The sequence below is a fragment of the Catharus ustulatus genome, chromosome 20 (genome assembly GCF_009819885.2).
Source record: "Catharus ustulatus isolate bCatUst1 chromosome 20, bCatUst1.pri.v2, whole genome shotgun sequence".
NCBI classification, from domain to species: domain Eukaryota; kingdom Metazoa; phylum Chordata; class Aves; order Passeriformes; family Turdidae; genus Catharus; species Catharus ustulatus.
In genome coordinates, this window is record NC_046240.1 from 11347880 (window position 1) to 11367878 (window position 19999).

Genomic DNA, 19999 nt, shown 5'->3' on the forward strand with positions numbered 1-19999 from the left:
ATAAAGGTGGTCAATCCTTAACCTGCAGCTGTGCCATGGATGGGCTGGCTTTAGGAACAGCAAGGTGAAAAGTGTAGCACAGATGTTATAGCACATCAGATTTCCAGTGGATTTTTAATTGCTCAGCTACTGACTCCGTACAGCAGATTTCTCACCTTCAATTCAGGAATAATAATTGTGTTTGCAACAATTTGTTCCCATTTGTTTCTCTTGTCCTTGGTGGAGAGAACATCATCAAATTGCACCAGCCCTGCAACAGGAATATTTCACCTCTTACATCTGCAATATTTCAGTGAAAAGAAAGCACAGACTCACAGAACTTAGAAGTTAACTGAGTATCTTGGCTCAACTGGAGAGTGACACCCAAACATCACACAGTGATTCCAGGAGCTTCAGGCAGTCATTGATGTCAATGCTGGGGACATTTGTACAACTCCTTCACAACCCCACAAACACTGAGCAGGCTGTGCAAGGTCAGACCATGATCAATGACAGACTGAAGCCTGGAATGCTGACTGGTGCTGTCCCCCACTCCAAATCTGGGCTATTTACACAGAAATGCCTCTGTGCCACAGTGACTCCAGATCCCACCATGAACCCCACTGTGCCATTTCTCCTCCCAGAGAACTTCTGGGAGTCACTGAGAGGCAGCACAGAACAGGGATTGCACACAGCACGAGCTGCTGAGCTGGGGGAGCAGCAAGCTCTGCCCATCTGTCATGAGGTTATTTTGTCAATAATTCATTTTCAGAGTTATTGACTGCACCAAACCTTGCAAACCCCATGTACTCGACTGAAGGAAGCAAACAGCCAAAAATTCTTCCCTCCCTACAGTAAGAAACAAGCTCCAAACTGTGTTTTCAGCTCAGCTGCTGCTGTTGGAAGGGGTTTATGAGCAAAGTGGCCACAGCCCTTCAAGCACAGCCCCAGGTGTGACAGGGCAGGTGGCTTTTCTTACACTGGCCTGGCTGCTGCTGGGGGGCCTGCAGGAGGCTGCTGAGCACGAGATGCACGATGTTGAGTGTGTCATCCACGCTCTTCCCCACAGTCCTGGTCAGCTGTGCCAAGTCCTCCTGAATGTGCTGCTGCAGGAAGCTCACCACATCATCCACAGCCGGCCTGATCATCCCTGCCAGGGACTAAAGACAACAAAGGCAAGAGTTGAGCACAAAAAACATCCAGGGAAGACCAAGGCACACAGAGCTCAGTCCTGCCAGGCACTCCCACTCCTGCCACCTGGGCCCATCAGGGCAGGGCTGGATGGAAGTGCAGGAATTAACCAAAACCCCTCCTGGAAAAGGAGGGAAGGAATTTGGGTTTGCAGCCTGACAGACTGCCCTGGTCACTTGGCAATATGGTGAAAAGGACCAGCAGTGTCCAGAGCTTTCCCTGCATTCTGTGTGAGCACTTGGAAGGGTTTTTGGGAGATACCTCAGGGTCCCTGGAGGCTCCCAGCAGCATTGCCAGGTGAGTGAGCAGTCGCAGCAGCACAAACACCATGGGGGACATGCCCCTGTCAGACATCCCCAGGGTCCTTCTGTGCTGGATGTCCCCGAGGATGTGGCCAGGCTGGGTTCTGTCTTCGTGACTCCTGTGGAAAGGGCATACATGGGTTGTTTTTTCCTGCACTGACAAACCCCACACAAGACATCTCTGATACCCATAATGTCTTTTTAACCCATAATGTCTTTGAATGCCATAAAAGCTGCCAATTCAAAGTGTCACAGGGGAGTGAAGGCTTCCAGTCAGTTTTGTGGACAGAAAAACAAATTTCTTTGGTTTTGCTGCCTGATTACTCCTGCTTGGACATCCCTTCCTTCCACCTTCCAGAGAGCAGCATGAAGTGGTTGGTACCTCTGGCCTTTGAAGGCACCACAGGCAAGTCCTACATCATTTAGCACTGCAAGGACATTGAAGCAAAGCACACCTGGATTGCTGGAAACCTGCCACAGGTTTGTGGTCGGTGCCTCCAATGGGGACGTGGCAGTCAGGACAGAAGCTGATTTCCGTGGGCTTCCCACACTGGGAAAAGCAACAGGAGAACACTGAATTCCAGAGCAGAGAAAGGGAATGAAACAAAAATCCAAGCTGGAAGTGGTTAATTCAAACCCTCATGTATCCCAATCTAAGTGCTAGGGGTATTCTAAATTTTACAATGACACAATTATTAATAATATCGAGCTTAGAAGTGGAACTCTGAGCATCAGAACATTAAAACCAGTAAACAAAATTAAACAGTTTATTGTTGAAAACTTTGTCTGCTTAAATACCCAGCAGTGCCAAATTCTTACCTCTCCCACAGTGCAGGGGTGGCCATTGGGACACACTGTGAAGAGAGAAACAGGACAGCATTCTAAGACAGAACCATACAGCTCCTGCTATTCCATTTCCTAGGAACCATCATCCTGGAGCAAGAACTATGCTTCAAGATTTAATCCAAAGCCCTGACTAGCCCAAAGGACTGACAGGCCCATGCACGAAGCCAAGGAATTTTTCAGAGCTGCTTCCCCTTGAGAAACAAGGAATCAAAGCCTGACAGACTGTGCTGCCAAGGGCAGGAATGCTCCCACCCCCATTCCCAGCTGCAGGAAAGTCCAGCTGTGGGGAGCAGAGACAGAGCTGGCCAGGAAAGTGGCAGAGTTCTCCTCTCACACCTGTGAACAGCTGCAGACTGAACAGCACTGATGTCCTTTAGTGAATCACCCACACAACTGTCACTACAAATCTGGATTTACCCAGAGAACTCGTGCTGAGGAGTGTGTTTGTCCTCACATTTGGAACAGTTTCATTCCCCAAACCCAAGAATTCCTCCCCCAGCCAGCCAGCAGCACTCACCATACCACTGCAGTTGACCCACTCCCTCCCAGGTCCTGGCCTGAGCCATGATGTCCTCAGGCATTGTGGGCAGAAATGAGTGCTGAGGAGGGAAAGGGAAAGGGAAAAGAGTCACAAGTGGATCTGTGAATCAGCTCTGTCCTGCAGCAGCCACTCCCTGCTTCTCTGTTCACACTGGGGAACAAGAGACATCTGGGAGCAGAGGTCAGGCAGGTGACACATGCACATTTTCAAATTCACCTTTGAAAATCCACTCTTAGAGCTGTCAGCATTGTTGAGACTTGCATGTGCAGTCTCCAGACACCCTGCAGTGCATTGCTGCTGCACCCTGGTGCACACCAGGGCATTCCCTGACACTTTGGCAGCCAGAACCAGCAGCTCCCTCCCCCTGACCGAGCAGCCAGCGCTCTGAGCAGGGACAGTGGGAGCTGCCAGCTGCTTCACACTGCTCAGGATGGAGAGGTGCCTTAAAAAGACACCAGGCCAGAGCTTGGTGTTGTGCTAATTAACCCCAACAGCACTGCAATAATCACCCTGCAGTGTTCCACAGCTCAAACAGCGCGGTGGAGCATTGCTGTTGAGAAAGCTTCAGCCGAGGATCCAGCACACACAGCCAAGCAGCAGGGATGTGCTGCAGTGCCCCTGAGCTCTGTGTCCTCACCTGCATGCTGTGTGGCTGGCAGGCCAGGTTCCTGAGGGGCTGCAGGACAGGGCTGTGCCCACAGAGCAGCACAGCAGCTGCGTGCACGGCCATCTCCATCAGGGCTCCCTGCTGGCTGCCCCACGGCTTCACAGCCAGCCTGGGCACCGTGTTCCTCACCAGGGCAAGTGCAAGGACCTGCAGCTCGGGGGAATTCAGCACTTGGCAGCTCTGGATGAACCCAGTCATCATCTCTGTTTGCTGAAAGCACAGATTTGAAAGAGTTAAAACCATCAGGATACTGCCCACACAAGCAAAGAGCACTGGCAGCTGCTTCCCACACTGGGTTACCCTGCTCCAAAAACCTCCCCAGCCTGCTGAGCTCAGGCCACCACCCTGGCTGGGGCACAGGAACAAAAGCTCCTGCAGCTCTGATGAGATCCCCTCCATCCTTCCCCACGGAGCAGGTTTGTCACAAGGAGACAAAGGGGACTGTCCTACCTGCAGCTTGGGATGGAGGCTTGGATCCCTGGCACCGTACAGGGCAGTGACCTCTCTGAAGATGGCCAGGAGCAGGTGGGCAGATTCCAGAGTTGGAGGGTTGCTGGGGGCCTGGGGAAGAACCAAAGATGTGGCAGGGGACAGGACAGAGCTGCCCCAGCACAGTGATGGGATGTGCAGGTGGGAAAGTAAAGAAAATGTGCTTGGGCACAAACCCCAGTGACCTCCCAGGAGCCTCCTTGGGGACAGACACTGCCCACAGGGACACAGGGGAGCTGGAGCCGTGCAAAGGCCAGCAGGGGTGTGCAGGGGGCACTGGGCTGTACCTGCTGGGCCTGCAGCAGCCCCTGGGCCGTGCCCTCCATCATGGCTCGTCCCACGGCGTCGCGCAGGGCGCGGTACCGCTCCCCGCACACCAGGTACCGGTCCATGTGCTGGGACTGGCTGTGCTGCACCTGCCAAGGGAACAGCCTGCAGAGCTCTGGGGACAATCACCCAGCTGCAGAGGCACAATCTCCTCCTCCTCCCAAGCACTGGGGCATTTCAGCCTCCCCAGAGCACCAGCAGCAAACTCCATTCACCAGAACCAGGACAAGGCATCTCCCAGCCCCTGCCCCCTGGCCACAGCCATCACCAGGAGCTGCCTCTTCTCTACCTGTTGCAGAATTCCTGCTGGGAACACCCATCTGAACTGTGGCTCTGTGACCAAATTCTGAGCAAATTCCAGGCCATGCTGGCTGGCAATCTTCCTGACCAGGTACACACGGTGCCAGTCATTCCTGGCCAGGCTGCAGAACTCCTCCACACTCTTCAGGTAATGCTGCTTCTCCTTCATCTGCTCTGGCTCTGGAGGAGAAAAAAAGGAGGTTAAAACAAAGAGGCAAAAGCACATCCCACCTTGTAAAACTTCTCTGTCTGCCCCAGCTGTAGCACCAAGTGTCTTTATTAGTACTGTGTAATTACACAGAGGAACTTCAGAGCTCTCCCTTCCTCTGTGCTGTCTGGAGCATTTCCTCAGCCAGATTTCAGACAATGATTCATTTCTTTGACAGAGAAGATATAAACTCGTCAATATAAACTCTTAATCCCTTCTAGCTGTGCAGAGCTCTCATTCATATAAAACAATAACCCTTACAGCAGTCCTGGCTCTGAAGCAGCATTTATGCTTTAAAGTTCAATTTAGTGGGCTCTAAATAGATCTCATTGTTAGCATCAGGAGGATAAAATAAATCTCCTTCCACAGGTGTAACTGCACTGGGGTCACCAGCACAGCCTTGCCTGCAGTTACAGAGCACTTGTAACACGGTACAGGGGACAGACAGACTGACACCCCCGAGGACAAAGGGAGCTGCTGCTCTCACTCTTGGCCATGCACCACAACAGGTCCTAGCAGAGCTCAGGGCACTGACTGTGTCCAGCCCACCTGCCCTGGAGGCAGCATTTGCAGCTGCAGAGCAATCAGACTCACTGGGGTGCTGCTGCAGGTCGAAGATCAGCTCTGCAGCCCTGCTCAGGCACAGGCGCACCCTGGCCACGGCCTGCAGGTATTCCACTGAGCACTCCTCAGGAGCCCCTCTGCTGCCTGCCAGGTAGTTCTCTAGAAAGGCTCTGTCCTCAGGCAGGTTTCCATGCCCCTGTCCCAGGCTGTCCTCTGACTTTTCACACATGGAATCCTAGAGGGAGGCCAGAACACTGGTTAGTGGCAGAGCCACCTCACTCAGCCACCCCAGAGTCCCCAGGGCACCCACCCTGCCATGAGCACAGCAAACCATCCCTGTCCTTCCAAACCATCCCTGTCCCTCCAAACCACCCCTGCCCCTGCAAACTACCCCTGCCCCTGCAAACTACCCCTGCCCCTGCAAACCACCCCTGCCCCTGCAAACCACCCCTGCCATGAACACAGCAAACCATCCCTGCCCCTCCAAACCACCCCTGCCCCTGCAAACCACCCCTGCCATGAACACAGCAAACCATCCCTGCCCCTCCAAACCATCCCTGCCCCTCCAAACCATCTCTGCCCCTCAAAATCACCCCTGCCCCTCCAAACTACTCCTGCCCCTCAAAATCACCCCTGTCCCTCCAAACCATCCCCGCCCCTCAAAATCACCCCTGCCCGTCCAAACCATCCCTGCCCCTCCAGCCCACTGCCACTGTCCCCTCATCCTACACCTCTGCCATGTCACCAAACACCATTTTTAGGATGTGCCCCAGCAGTCCCACATTCCCCAAGCTTGGAGCTGAGCATGAGCATGAGCAGGCTGTAAGTAACACACATTCCATGTCCCAAAATGCCAAGCTCTACCTGTCTGTCCCTTACCAAGAACACAAACGGTGATTTTAACTACAAAGTCACTTAAAAAAAATCAAACTGTAAGTAATGAAACCTCTCCTCTGCTGTCAAATTTGTTTTAAGTTGACCAAAGCCCTGAAAGTTATGCAAGGAGAGGAAAGGAAACAATCCAAAAGGCACAATAATTTAAGTTCTGCACAGCAATGTAAGTGTCCACGGAGACAAGAAGGAAGTTCAGCAGAGGGCTGCTGCCATGAGAAAGGCCCTGCTTGCTGCACTCCTGTGCTGGAGTTTGAGTTTTAACACCCAGACCAAGGGGAACAATTTATGTAGTGCTGCAAAGACACACAAGCCTTTCCTGAGAGCAAATTCTGACCAGGTGATTTGATATCAACTCCTTTTGGGCTTTCTAATTGGAAAAAAATTGTTATGTACACACACAAGAAACACGTAGAAATTGCAGAATTTCTGTTCTTGACTTTTTTTACTCATGAAACTGCGACAGTTTCATGGCCCAGCTCTTACCTCCAAGCAGTTGACAAAGAGCAAGTAGAGCTCTTTTTTGTCATTTTTCTCTAGGAGCTCGTTGTGCTCCACCTGGCACAGGTAACGCTGCACATCATCTTTCACTTCATTGAAGCTGCAGGAGAGAGAGACACCCCCTTACACAGCAGCCACGCTGACAGGACTGCCCCTGCTCAGAACCACAGCACAGCTCCCAGAGATGGCCCCAGAGGGACAGCTGGGGTCACTCTGGGTCCAGCTGTCAGATGGAAAATCCACTGTGCCATTTTTTGCAGGTGAAATGTGGCTCCACAGCCTGAGCCAGGATTTGATCATCATCAGAGCTCAGTGAGCACTTCCAGGGCATCTCACTCAGGAGCTGGTCACACCTGGGACAGGGATGCCCTGCCTGCAAAGGGAGGCTGGGAGGGCTCTGGGAATGGGGAGGCCTGTGGAGCAGACACAGGATCAGTCCTGACTAAATCTCTGTTAATGAGGAGTTTTGCTTTGCTGATCTATATCAGAGTAACTGCTCAGCCACCTTGCAGCACCCAGGCATCCACCCTCAGCACAGGGTGAGTGAGGGACAGCCAGGTAAACCTTGCACAGGCTGCTCACACTGCACAAGCTGCATGACTGATGCAAAGGGATTCAAATTCAGTGAAACTCATGGAGGTGAGCAGAACAATCAGATGGGTTTGATGAGGGACAGAGCTGAGCCTGGCCCTGGCCTGACCTCCCTCAGCTGAATGTGCTCACCTGTACTTCAGGAGCAGCTTCAGCATCACAGAGCGGATGATGGGAGTTTCATCCACCTCATCATTGAACGGGGACAGGAATTTGGTGTAGACTGCAGGGTGATCTGTGCAGGCAAGGGAAGGACACGTTTGGCAGGTGAGACAAGGAGTGACAGATCAGCTCTCTAAGTGTCAGGGTGAAGGGAGCTCACCTGAGTCCTTCACCAGGCTCCTGTGAACAAAGAGCAGGTTGAGGAGGCTCTGGATCACCGCTGGCTCCGGGGGTTTGTTGTCCTTGAAGCACATGGTGGTGACTGCATCGATGAAGAAATTATTGCACCTCTGCCGGAACAGGGCGTTCTTTGCTATGGCAGCTCTGGGAAGGCAGAACCAAACACAGAACCTCTGAGCCAAACACAGAACCTCTGAGCCAAACATAAAACCTCTGAGCCAAACACAGATCCTCTGAGCCAAACACAGAACCTCTGAGCCAAACACAGAACCTCTGAACCAAACACAGAACCTCTGAGCCAAACACAAAACCTCTGAGCCAAACACAAAACCTCTGAACCAAACACAGAACCTCTGAACCATGGAGGAATCAACCACACAGGCAAAAGTCACCAAAGGGAGATACAGTTCCACCTTCCCAACAAGATGATCCTTAAGGTCCCTTCCAACCCAAAGCATTCTATGATTTGCTCACTTTACAGAGGCCAAGGCAGCTTTCCCCTTTTTATGGAACAACAGAACAGACAGGACCTGTCCAGTTCCAGAGGGATGAAGCAGAGTTCACCCCCCACTCTGCTCAGAGTTGAGAATTTCCTCAAAAAGCCTCCCCACCCACCACTCCCACCTTGCAGAGGGTGGCTGCAGTACCTGAGCTCCTCAGACACAGTTAAGTCCACATCATTTTCCACAGCAGCCCTGCAGCAGGGACAGTGCATCTGTGCTGGCACCAGCCACTGCCTGATGCACCTGTGGCAGAACACGTGCGTGCAGGGCAGGCGGACGGGGTCCTTTGGCTCTCCCAGGCAGATGGGACACGGCCCCAGACCCTGCCTGGAATCCAGAAACAGCAATGAACACAACTGCTCCATGCTGCCTCCCCAAAAGCCTTGAACAAGAAGTTCAGCTGCAGCTGGACCAAGAGCTGGCTCACTGCTCAGCTCAGGGTACAGAACCAAGCAGGGTCATTGCTCCTCCTTTGCCTTCCACCACACCCCATGCAGCAGTGCCAGGAGTGTGCTGGCAGTGCAACACAGGCCATGTCCCTGCTGGCCCTGCAGCCTGTCCCAGTGTCAGTACCTGCTGCTGACCTCGTCCTTGCACTGGCACAGCACTGCCAGCACTGCAGCAAAGGTGGGATGAGACTTCATGTCTGAATGGTGCTGGAAACACTGCAGAGGGAAAGGACAAAGCCCAGTGATGCAGCTACAGCACCTGAGACCAGAATTCCCTTGACCAGCAGAAGAGGGAAGAGGTGAAATCACAGCTTGGCTCACCTTGGCAAGAAGCAAAGTGTATTTTTGCACCAAGCTCTCGAACTCTGGCATCACGGCGCGGATCCCAAACAGGACGTGTTCCACAAAGAGTGCCATGGCAAACACACGGCTCCAGCAGGCTCTGGGGACACAGCACCAAACAGGGCAGCTGAGAGCAGGATGGCACCAAACAGGGCAGCCACAGATCCCCCTGCTGCTCCTGCTCCCCTCCACAGCATTCCTGCACTTCTCACTTTTTGGCTTTTTGTCAAGGACAGAACACATTCCAGCACTTTACCCAGGGGCTCAGGGTGCAGGGGCCTGGCCTGGAGGCAGCAGTGCAGCAGGACCAGCACCATGCACACACCTTCTCACTCCTCTATAACTTCTATGTCAACAAATTTTTAAAATACCAATCACAATTAGCTGCACTTTCTCAATTTCAAATAAACTAAACAAGGTCTGTGAGAAACTGGTGTGGTGCTCTGGGCTTTCTTCCAAAACACAAGATGCAGTGAAATTCCCCATCTCTTGAGTCCTTATGCACAGAGGATGAAGTGGGGAGACACTGCTGGTTAACAGGAAACTGAGGAGAGTTTTAAATAACCCCTGAACCCAGATGGAATGCACCAGATGATACTGCCAGATTTAGAGAGAATCTGCAGGAGATGAGGGGAAAAAAGTGTGGTTCTTGCTGCTTGGTATGTAATTGAGCCCAGCAGGAACCTGGAAAGGTTTGCAAAGCCTGAGAAGAGCAGCACAGGAACAGCTTCAGGCTGCTCCAATGCCCCAGTGAACCACCAGGCACAGAGCAGGGCTGTGAGCAGAGCTTGGCACCTACTTGAGCTCCCTGAGCAGCTGATGGCACTGGCTCCCCGGGCGCTGGGCACCCTCCTCTTGGCACAGGAACTCAATGGGCATGTGGAGGTTCTTCACTCTCTGCAGCCAGAGCTTGGGGGGGGCTGTCTGCACCTGCTTCTCCAGCTCCTCTGCACACCCCACAGCAGCCAGCACGTCCAGAACCTGCACACACACAGGGCCAAGGCTTCCACAACAGCTGCATCTCAGAATTATTTATGGACCTTGGGCTCTCACTCTGGTGTGCTACAGCACGTGCTCTACTGAATAATGTTCTACTTGATTGTCTTAAGCTCTGCAATTCTCATGTTTGTGGCCTGCCTCATTAGCATGTCCTGTTAACTATTGCAAAATCAGAGCAAGCTATTTAAAACCTGTTTGTAGCAACAACAACACAGCAGATCATTCCCAGTTCTGAGGAACCTGAGCCTGTGCTTCCCACCTGCTGTCACTGAAATCCAGAGGAGACTGAACAGCAGCTAAGTGAGAGCAGGCAGAGCTCCCTGCCAGGGCTGAGGAGCACACCCTGCCAGGGCTGAGGAGCACACCCTGCCAGGGCTGAGGAGCACACCCTGCCAGGGCTGAGGAGCACACCCTGCCAGGGCTGAGGAGCACACAGTGCTGGCAGTGAATTTACCATCTGTGAGCCTGCAGCTCTGCGGGCTGCCTGGGACAGCAGGTAGCGAGTCACACGGGGGTGCACGGCCAGGATCCTGGAGAGGTTCTGCAGGCGGCTCTTGAACTGGTTGTGTGCCAGGTGCACCCAGGGCAGGGTGGGCACCAGCTCCTCTCTCCAGGGAGACTCTGACACCCACTCCTCAACACAGGACACGAATGCCACCTGCAGACACTGCAGAGGGGGAAACAAAGAAAACCAAAGGTGACAAATTCATTTTGTACTGAAATCCTGGCAAAATTCTCTGAAAGATGAGAATCACTTCCCTACAAAGACAGCCTTAAATGTATTAGTTTATACAGGTGCTGCCTTTCTGACAGTGTCCAGCAGTCTGCCCTGGGGCTCCCCTGCTGCTGGGCTGGCTCAGAGGGGCATTTTCCCCAAGGCAGGACTGATTCAGAAGGACACATTCACAGGCATCACACTCTTCTCCCCATCCAAAGGGTTTCCAGTCCTGACACTGACCTGCAGCTCCTCCTGGGAGGACACACCAATGGTCAAGACAATAAAGTCTCTGATGTAGCACTCAAAGAGCATCTGCCTTTCTTCCTCAGTTAGAGCAGAGATGAATTTTCCCAGGGCAGTTTTCTGGAAGTATTCCACAAACTTCTCAGCATGGCCTGGAAAATGATGCAGAGCAAAGCTGGATATTGGGAGGAAGCTGGCTTTGACACAGCATCTATCCTAGAGACACTGACACCTCATTAATCACTGATGCATCCAGCATCCCCTCATCCAGGGCACTGAGGAGGGACTCAGGCCAGGCCTTGTCAGTCCAGCACTGGTGTCTGATTTCTGGAATCTCACCTTGTCATTAACTCTTGGCTGCTCCATAGCATTTTGAATGCAAGGGCACAGAATAGGTGAGAAAGATGAATGGTGAGAAGCACAAAGAAAAGCTGCCTGCACAGAACTCTGCTGAACAGGAGCACAGAGGGACTGAAGGTGACTCCAGTGACAGGAGGGGCACAGCAGTGACAAACCAGAGTTCAAAGGGCAGGGATGGAGATGCTGAAGCCAGGCCCTCACCTTCAGTGTTTTGGATGTATTGAGCCTCCAACCACATCTCCTCCAGGTACTCCTTTATCCTCCAGCTGAAGGGCATCTCATTCCCAGCATCAGCAGATACCATCATGTTGTTCTGCACCAGGATTATCTCTGGCTGAGAGCTGGGGGGATAAAAGGTCATTAACACACCTGGCTTTGTCTGGAAAGCACAGTGCAGACAACAGAGGGGAGAGGCTGCAGAAAGCAATGAGCCTGAGGAGGGGAGAGAGAAGGGGAGGGAACTGCAGGACTCTGATACACCCTGGCAGCTGTGGGGCACTGGCCCTTCCTCAGCCAGACTCCCTGGGCAGGGTAAGGAGGGAGAACACACCAAGGGCCAGGGAGCAAAGCCCAGGAGCACTCTGGGCCAGGCAGGAAGAACAGAGTGAAGTGTGAGCAGTGCCCTGCTGCCCTCACAGAGCAGCCAACAAACAGCAGGACTCTGCCTCGGGGGGTTAGAGCCAGAGCTGGGCTGCTCCCAGAGCTCCCAGCCCAGCCCTCCTGCTGCTCCTCACCTGCTCTTCCCCACCCCAGGAGGGACACTCAGGAATTTGGTGTCATTGAAGATGAACATCCACAGGTTTGTCACCCACTTTGCTCCTGGCCTGGCCAGCAGCTCCAGATTGCCATTCCTGTCTATGACAGTGATCAGGAGGGCCAGCAGGGGAGTGACCACCTTCTGCACTCGCTTCCACAGGGTGTGCCTGGGGGAGAGAGAGATGGAGAAACCCAGAGGGAATGTGAACAACACCAGCAAAACAGGAGGTGCCTGACCTGAATAACTGCTGACATGTGCATGTGACAGAATCCTGATGCTGCCAACACAAAACCAACAAAACCCCTGCACTTCTCTCACTCCTGGCTCACCTGTGATCCCACTGTTCCACTCAAGCACTTGTGCATTCCTGTCCCAGTACAGCCCCTCCAGCTCTAATTCCCAAGGTCCCAAGGAGTGCTGCTGCCCTCACCTGAAGGTCCCTGCCTCCTGCAGAGCACTGAGGTTGGAAGCCTCCCGAAGCACCCAGTTTTGTGGGTGAAGGGAATTTTCTTCTTGCTTCTTCAACAGGCTGGAGAGACGAGCCTTGGTTATCCTCAGGAAAGAGGCTACAAAACAACAGAGAACTTGTATCTTCTATTAGCTTGGACCTAAATATCCCACCAAGCACAGCATTTGATAGTTGTTTCAATAATTGGCCAAGTGGGGGAAAAATCAGCCAGAGAAAAAGCCACCACTTGAAGAGCAGAAAAGCCCTACACCCACCAACACACAGGACACAAGCTCTTGGGAGATCCCCCTTGTCTGCAGCACAGCAAGTGATCCCCAGGGACCTGACTGACATGTTTTGGTGGTCCCCAGATGTCCAGGGGCACTCCCTGCAGCACACACCTCTCAGCTCATCCTCTTTGGAGAAAAAGCCAAGCAGAATCTCGATTCTCCTCCTGCTTCGACTCAGGTCTTCGTTCTGGTCCCGCAGCATCCCCACAGCACTCTGCACACAGGTCCTGAGCAGCACAGTGGTGTCCAGGATCTCACCCTGCCCAGGAAAGCACAGCATCCCTGGAGTGACCTGTCCCCAGCACACTCCCTTCAAAGGTTCACAGTTCACTTTGCTCCCAGCCTCCCTCATCCCAGGCTGTAACTCTCAGCTCTTTTGCTGTCAAGAACATGGTGCAGCTCCTGTGGCCCTTTCAGACTGGCCTGTGGCTCAGCATTTGTGCTCAGTTAAGATTCCTGCAGGGCAAAGATTCAGCACTTTGAGGAAAGAAGCAGAAATAGTCAATGTGATCAGGGAAAATCTGCCCTTCCTGGGAAATGCTGCATGTGCCTGGTGCTGGGCATGTCCAGCTGAGGCTGCACAGGACAGTGTGACACTCTGGGACACACAGGGCAGTGTCAATGTGGCTGCAGCACAGCCAGGTCCCCAGCCAGCTCCAGCTCTGAGCACACAGCTGCACTGAGGCTCAGACCACAGCTCCCAACGGCAGGGGAGAAAGGCAACGGAAACTCTTGATTTTCAAAAATCAGAAGAATGAAATGACTAAGGAATTATGGAGTCCTTAGAATGGTTTATTTTTTTGGTGATGCTGATTTTGACTGGGCAGTGGGGAGGAGAAACTTGTGTCTGATCAGTAACACTCATGATACAAATATTGCTGACAGGTTTCAGGTGAAGGGGGACACAAAAGCTGGCACCCATGGATGACAGAGCAGAGAGCCACAGTCACAGCTGAGAGGCAAACAATGCATTCTGAACTGACCTCATGGTGCTCTGCTCCTGGCACTGCTGTTTCAACCTCCATCTCCTCCTCCTCCTGTGCTTCTCCACTGGCAGGCAGAGCTGCAGCTGAGATGCAGAATTTGTATTAGAAAGCAGCAGTGCACTCCTGCATCAGTCAGATGAGAGTTTATTTTAGCAACTGCATCCCAGAGCAGCAGAACATCTGTCAGAGATCCACGGGAACCTGCAGGAGTAGCTGAGATTCACCTCTCAAACAGCCACAGCTGCTTGGGCTGTCAGGCTTCATGCAGCAAGAGCTGGAAGAAATGTGACACTGAGCTAATGCCTTAATCTCTCCCTAACTCCTGTCAGGCAGTGTGGTGAAAGGAAAGAGCATGAAAGTTGTAGCAATGAATTAAACACAACTTGAGAGCCATGTGGTGACACCCCAGAGCCAGGAGCTGAGCAGGGAAAGTCATCAGATCCACTGTGCCAGGCATCAGTTCCTGCAGCACCAAGTCTGGGAGCACAGCTCCCCCTGTCCCCAACACACAGCTCACCTGTGCCTGCAGCTGGATCCTCAGAGAACATCTGGCTGATGGTGAGGCTCTGCAGGGCTGTCAGGTCACAGGTCATGTCCTTGGACCTGCGGAGGTCGTCTATGTGCACCGACTGCCACAGCCCTAAGGCACAAACAGCACGGACTCACTGCCAGCCTGCAGCTGCTTCTGCCACAGGAGCTTCCCCAGAATTACCTGACAGGGGTTATGTTCAGAGCTCACTAACTCTCACCTCCTGCTGCAGGAGGGAAAGGCACAATGCCCTCAGAACTGCTGCTGCACATGTCCCTGTCCGACAGTTCCAAGGTTCTGAGGAACTCAGAGAAACACCCACAGAGTTACCCCTGACTGGAGAGGGGACCTGTCCTGTCTGTCACCAACCCCCTGGGCAGTCCTGTGGGACAGGGAAGCAGCTCTGACAACCCCCAGGACACGCTGAGTCCAGGTTTTCAGCATTTAAAGGAACAGGGAGCAAGGGAAAGGATTGCCTGAAGGCAGCTGAAGAGTGAGGAGGGACAGATGGGCACACCCACCTCCCTGGAATCCCACGTAGGATGTTCCTCCTTCCACCCGGGAAAGTTTCATGATAAAGTAAACGAAGACAGAGACTTCCCCCAGCTCCAGCTTGTTGATCTCATTGACCACAGTGTACCTGCAGCAAAGAGGAAATGCTGTTGGCAGAGCAGGCAGAGGTTCATGGCCACAGGTCTTTGCTCAGGGAGGACACGTTTCCTCTCCCACAACACACACAGGTGACTCCCACTCCTTCCTCCCAGCTGTGCAGCTGAGCTGCCACCTCCAGCTGTGCCCTGAATTATCTCATGACCCTCAGCTCTTCAGGACTCGTGCAGCCAGGGGCCAGAATTCACACTTCAAAGGGGATTATCCGCTCATTTCACCCAACTTAGCTTATTCTGACTTGGGTTATGGATTATTATTTGAAATACAATCAGTGCATTTAGACTCATTCTGCTGCAGAATAAAGGATTGCACATTCCTGAGTGTGAGATCCCCAAGCAGCACCAATAACCAAAGAAGTGAGGAGCAGCCAGGCAGAACTGAACCACTCCACACCCAACTCACTTGGCTGAGGCGACGAGCTGCCCATCCTGAGAGCCATCTTCAAAGTCTGTCTGAATAATGAGGACTTTATTTCCTGAAGTAGCATCCAGGAAATCCCTGAAGAGTGAGAAGAGATTTAACAGAAGTCACTAACTGTAAAGATCAAACATTAAAGACCACAGAACCCACAGTCACAGCCACTCCACATTAGTTTTGGCTGCTGTAGGAGGAGAGAGAAAAACACCAACCCCACCTCATGTGATGGAGCTGCTAAGGTTTGTCCTGAACCAGCCCACTGGCTGCACAGCCTCCCTCCTCCATCTGTGCTACTCCAAATGCTCTGCCCACACACTGCAGCCTACTGCAAGCAGAACACACGCCAGACTCACCGGATGCCCTTCAGGAAGGAGTACTCGGTGTCAAACTGCTGCAGGAACAGGATCTGGGGCCTTTGTGCCTTGCCCTGCACCTCCCTCTCCAGGCAGGGAATGTCAGCACTGGTGAGCAGCCGTGAGAAGGTGGTGACCTGGGCACAGAGGGGCAGCGATGCAGCACAGAGCCACCTGTGCAGCCAGGGCTGCCAGCCTGCTGCAGAGCTGGGCTGCACCCCACAATGAAGGAGGTTTATTTACCACACAGCAGGCATTGCCACGCTGCACAGAGAGCTGAGCACAGCTCAGGGGGCTCTGGGGACACCCCAGACTCACCTCAGTGAATGCCACTTGGGGCCCAGCCCCTGCGCCCACCTGGGCACCCAGGAAGTCGGCGAAGGACGTGTGCTGCTGCTGCCTGAAGTAGGTGTGAGCCATGAACACCCCCACGGAGCTGCACAGGCGGATGACGGCGTCGGGGGTGGCACAGTTGAGCAGGGCCAGCTGTGCCCACTCTGTGACCCGTGGCAGGAGCTGGGCAGGGGTGCAGCTGGGCTGCAGGCGCTGCGTGCCCTGCAGCACCAGCGAGGCGCAGGCGTTGGCGTGGTAGCCCACGAACACGTCTGCAGGGCTGTAGTGCTGCTGCCTGATGAAGTGCTCCTCCGCATTGACCGCCGTGAACTGCTGCACCCAGCGCTGCAGCTCCTGCACCGCCTCCCTCTGGCCCTGGTCCAGCACGGTGCTGATGTCCAGGTAGTGCTTCTCCAGGCGGTTGATGAGCGGGATGGGGAAGTGCTTGTACACCACGTCCTTCTCCTCGATGACGATCAGGCGGAACCTGGGGTGCACCCGGCACTTGACACGGTGGGTGCCCAGCCCCAGATCCACGTACTTCTGCCCGGCCAGGTACACGTAGTACTGGTTGAGGGCATCGTAGAGGCTCTCGTAGAGGTTCTGCAAGTTGAGGAGCACGACCATCTGGCCGGTTTCCATGCAGACCTTCACTCGGTTGATGTTCCTGCATATCTGGGTGTATTCTTGGTCCTTAGGGAAACTGGAGCCGAAGATGATTTCCGGCTGCTGTCGGGCAGTGAAAAAAGCCTGCTGGAGGATCTGCAGCGCTGCATAATTCTCAGTCAACACAAGCAGGTACCTGCAGTCCCCGTCCTCAGTGCTGCTGAAAATGTTCTGTCGGATCAGCTCCAGCCTACTGATATCGTGAGCACGGATCTCCCCTCTTTCCAGCAACTTGGAAGTGAATATTTCCAAGGCGTTGACATCATCTTTGCCCCCGAAGTTACGAAGAACCACTGCGGCGATGTCCTGAGGTGAGGGCTCGCTTTTGGAGCTCTTAGCTAAGGCAAAAAACATCTTTATGAGGCTGTAGTAGTCACGCAGGCCAAAGAACTCCCTGTCCTGGGCCTTGCAAATGTTTTCATATGCATCTGCAAAGTGATGGAAATACTGCTCGACCTTCTGCAAAGCCCCTCGTGCCGAGCAGCAGATGCCCTTGGCGCTCTCGATGAGCTCCTCTCTGCTGGGATCCCCACGAGACACGAAGATGCCTCTATTCATCTTGGCAGGGTCCAAAGCCCAGTTGGAAATCCCAATGAAGCCAACCTTTTTGTGAGGAAGGGGGACATCGTCTATGCAGCCGTCCTCCAAAAGCGGATGCAAAGTCTTCAAGGGCATTTTGGGAGAGTCTTCTGCCAGCCCAATCTCATCCAAAACCACCACTGAGACATATTCCTCCAAGTTCTTCCCTTCCTGGAATCGAGCACAATGCTTGAAAGTGCCTATGATTCCCTCTGGAGTGGAGAGGGGGCTGCACTGAAAAGACACGAGATGGATCTGCTTCAGGTCCTTGAACAGATCGGAATGAGCTGCTTGACCCTGCATAGCATCAGCCACGATGGTTTTTGCCAGGGATTTGGAGCTCCCAGGCTTCCCAACAAGAAAAAGAGGGATTTTCAGCTCAATGCAGATGACCATCATGAAGACATTTTCCTTCAAGGCCAAGTTCCTTGCTATGGTATCCCGGAGTGGCACCCCACTCAGGAATAAGTCCTGCATCAGGGAGATTTCTTCCAAGATCCTTTTCTGGGTGTCGTAAGGCTTTGGGAGGACCTGGCTGATGGCAGTCCTGTACGGTTCCTTCCTTTCCAGGGACGCGTGGTAGCACACCCCGACCGCCAGCACCAGGGCCCAGGTGACGGTGCTCCTGTCACCGCTGCCCTTGGGAGCTTTCCTCTCGGCCAGGTACTTCTCCAGCTCCCTCAGCAGCAGCTCCCTGTGCCTGTAAAACCACTTGAACACCTCCATGCAGCGCTCCACGTCCCGCAGGCTGACGAAGCTGCATTCATCATCCCTCTGCCTCATGTACTGCTGGGAGACAAAGAGCACCTCAGTGACCGTGCTCACCTCGTCCTCGGCCATGGGCAGCTGCTCGTCCCCAGCCAGCTGCTCGGCCACGCGCTGCACGATCTGCTGGATGTACATCTTCTCAGCGCGGTCGTTGAGCTGCCCGAAGTCCCAGACCAGCGGGACCATGCTGGGCGGCAGCGCGTGCACGCGGTACACGAGCTGTCTCAGCGGGATGGAGCCCAGCTTCTCCCTGCTCTCGTCGGCTTTGACGCGGTAGCCCAGCCCAGCCAGCTCCAGCCGCTGGATCATCCTGTCCGTGTGCTTGCGGTAGGGGTTGCAGGCTGCGATGATCCGCAGCCCAGAGCTGGAGGCCAGCGGCTTCCCCTGCACCGTGCGGTCACACAGAACCTCCTTGATGCTGCTCACGGCCTCCGTGGTGTTGGCTTCATCGAAAAACAGCACCGTGTCCAAGCCGTGCTTCTCCTTGTTGGATTTAGCCAGGGCTTCTGCTTCTCGGACCCTGGCGTAGATCATCTCTGCGGTGGTGCCGCCGTGAACCTTGACAAGCTTCAGGTTCTCCACCTCCAGGAAGCTTCTGCGCAGCTGGCACAGGAACTTCACCAGCCTGGTTTTCCCACAGCCCGTTTCTCCCATGATGACGACCGGGATGTTGCAGCGGAACCGCATCTCGATGGCCAAGATTTTCAGCACGTTGTCCATGGTGAGCTCGTACGTCTCGTCGGGGTCCAACACCCAGGAGAGCCCCAGCACCATGCAGAGCCTCTCCAGCTTCTCCCCGCGGGACAGCTGATCGAAGGGCACGTTGAAGGGAACCCTCTGCATTACCAAGCCCTGGTACAGCTGGGGACTCATGATGTTCTTCTTGATGACGCTGCCGTTCAGAGGATTGATGGCATCGATGCAATTCCCATTCTGCTGGAAGTGGAAACCAATGAACGTCATGGACACACGATCCTCATTGAAAAACAGGTAGGGATGAGGCTCCGACTCCCACTTCTTCCTGATGCGGAAAGGAAGCAGATCTTCCTCAGCAACGTTCTCCAGGTGAGAGGATTCAGGTCTTCCTGAACTCTGGTCGGAAATGCTCAGGGAAGGAGTGGCAAAATCCCGCGCCATTAAAATCATGAAGCCAACCACAAAGTTCTTGAAACCTTTCAAAGTGTCCTGGACAAAGTCAGGGTTGCAGAAGACAGAAGCCTCGCAGTCTCTCAGCTGGATGTTGAGGAACCAGGTGAAGTTGCGGAGCTCTGCCCAGGAGGGATCCACGACCCCGCAGTGCAGCAGGAAGAGCTGCAGACATTCTGCAGGGCTGCCTTCCACCAACAGCTCCTCGTACCAGAACGTGTCCAGGTCACACCCCTGGTCAAACCTCTTCAGGTACTGGAAGGGTCTCTGGAAAGCCTCACTGCGGAATTCCTCCTTGTCCATTCCCAGGTCCAAAGCACCCCCAGAACGGTTCCCAAGTGTCTCCATTTCTAGCACTTCTTTGGGAGACTTGCATGTTACTTTAGGGAACACATCCAAGAATTGGTACTTCTGGCTCACTGACATCTGCAGAAGAGAAAAAGAAGAGAGAAGAAAAGGTCATCACAGAGCTGTAGCCTCAGTATCCATCAGCTTAGTTAATCTGTTCTTCAGTCTCCTTGCCTCAAACCACAGACCTGAGGAACAGGAGCCAGCCTTTTCCCCTGTGCATCCCCTCTTCCACTTAAAATGCACCAATGAATCCTATTCCCTTCTACATTTTCCTCCCAGGATCATGAGCCTGCCACCCCCTCCAGCTCCTTCTCAGGGCTACTTCAAACAAAACTAAGACAAATAAAATGTTGG

General features: G+C 53.6%; 1 protein-coding gene across 1 annotated transcript in view; it reads right to left on the minus strand.

Annotated features, from left to right (window-relative positions):
- RNF213 (ring finger protein 213) overlaps nt 1-19999 on the minus strand; it is a 45777-nt gene that overhangs the window by 4534 nt on the left and 21244 nt on the right. The window contains exons 27-56 of the mRNA XM_033076539.1: nt 16121-19720; nt 15803-15939; nt 15435-15530; nt 14885-15003; nt 14352-14474; nt 13832-13917; nt 12960-13107; nt 12541-12676; nt 12088-12276; nt 11555-11694; nt 10991-11145; nt 10487-10699; nt 9833-10014; nt 9013-9133; nt 8816-8907; nt 8387-8569; nt 7720-7883; nt 7530-7632; nt 6792-6906; nt 5445-5649; nt 4632-4822; nt 4303-4431; nt 3977-4087; nt 3497-3736; nt 2836-2917; nt 2292-2326; nt 1928-2022; nt 1432-1591; nt 959-1139; nt 156-250 (exon numbers count right to left, since the gene is read on the minus strand). Of these exons, the coding sequence (XP_032932430.1) occupies nt 156-250; nt 959-1139; nt 1432-1591; nt 1928-2022; nt 2292-2326; nt 2836-2917; nt 3497-3736; nt 3977-4087; nt 4303-4431; nt 4632-4822; nt 5445-5649; nt 6792-6906; nt 7530-7632; nt 7720-7883; nt 8387-8569; nt 8816-8907; nt 9013-9133; nt 9833-10014; nt 10487-10699; nt 10991-11145; nt 11555-11694; nt 12088-12276; nt 12541-12676; nt 12960-13107; nt 13832-13917; nt 14352-14474; nt 14885-15003; nt 15435-15530; nt 15803-15939; nt 16121-19720 (7626 nt within the window). The remainder of the gene's footprint in view (nt 1-155; nt 251-958; nt 1140-1431; nt 1592-1927; nt 2023-2291; nt 2327-2835; nt 2918-3496; nt 3737-3976; nt 4088-4302; nt 4432-4631; nt 4823-5444; nt 5650-6791; nt 6907-7529; nt 7633-7719; nt 7884-8386; nt 8570-8815; nt 8908-9012; nt 9134-9832; nt 10015-10486; nt 10700-10990; nt 11146-11554; nt 11695-12087; nt 12277-12540; nt 12677-12959; nt 13108-13831; nt 13918-14351; nt 14475-14884; nt 15004-15434; nt 15531-15802; nt 15940-16120; nt 19721-19999) is intronic.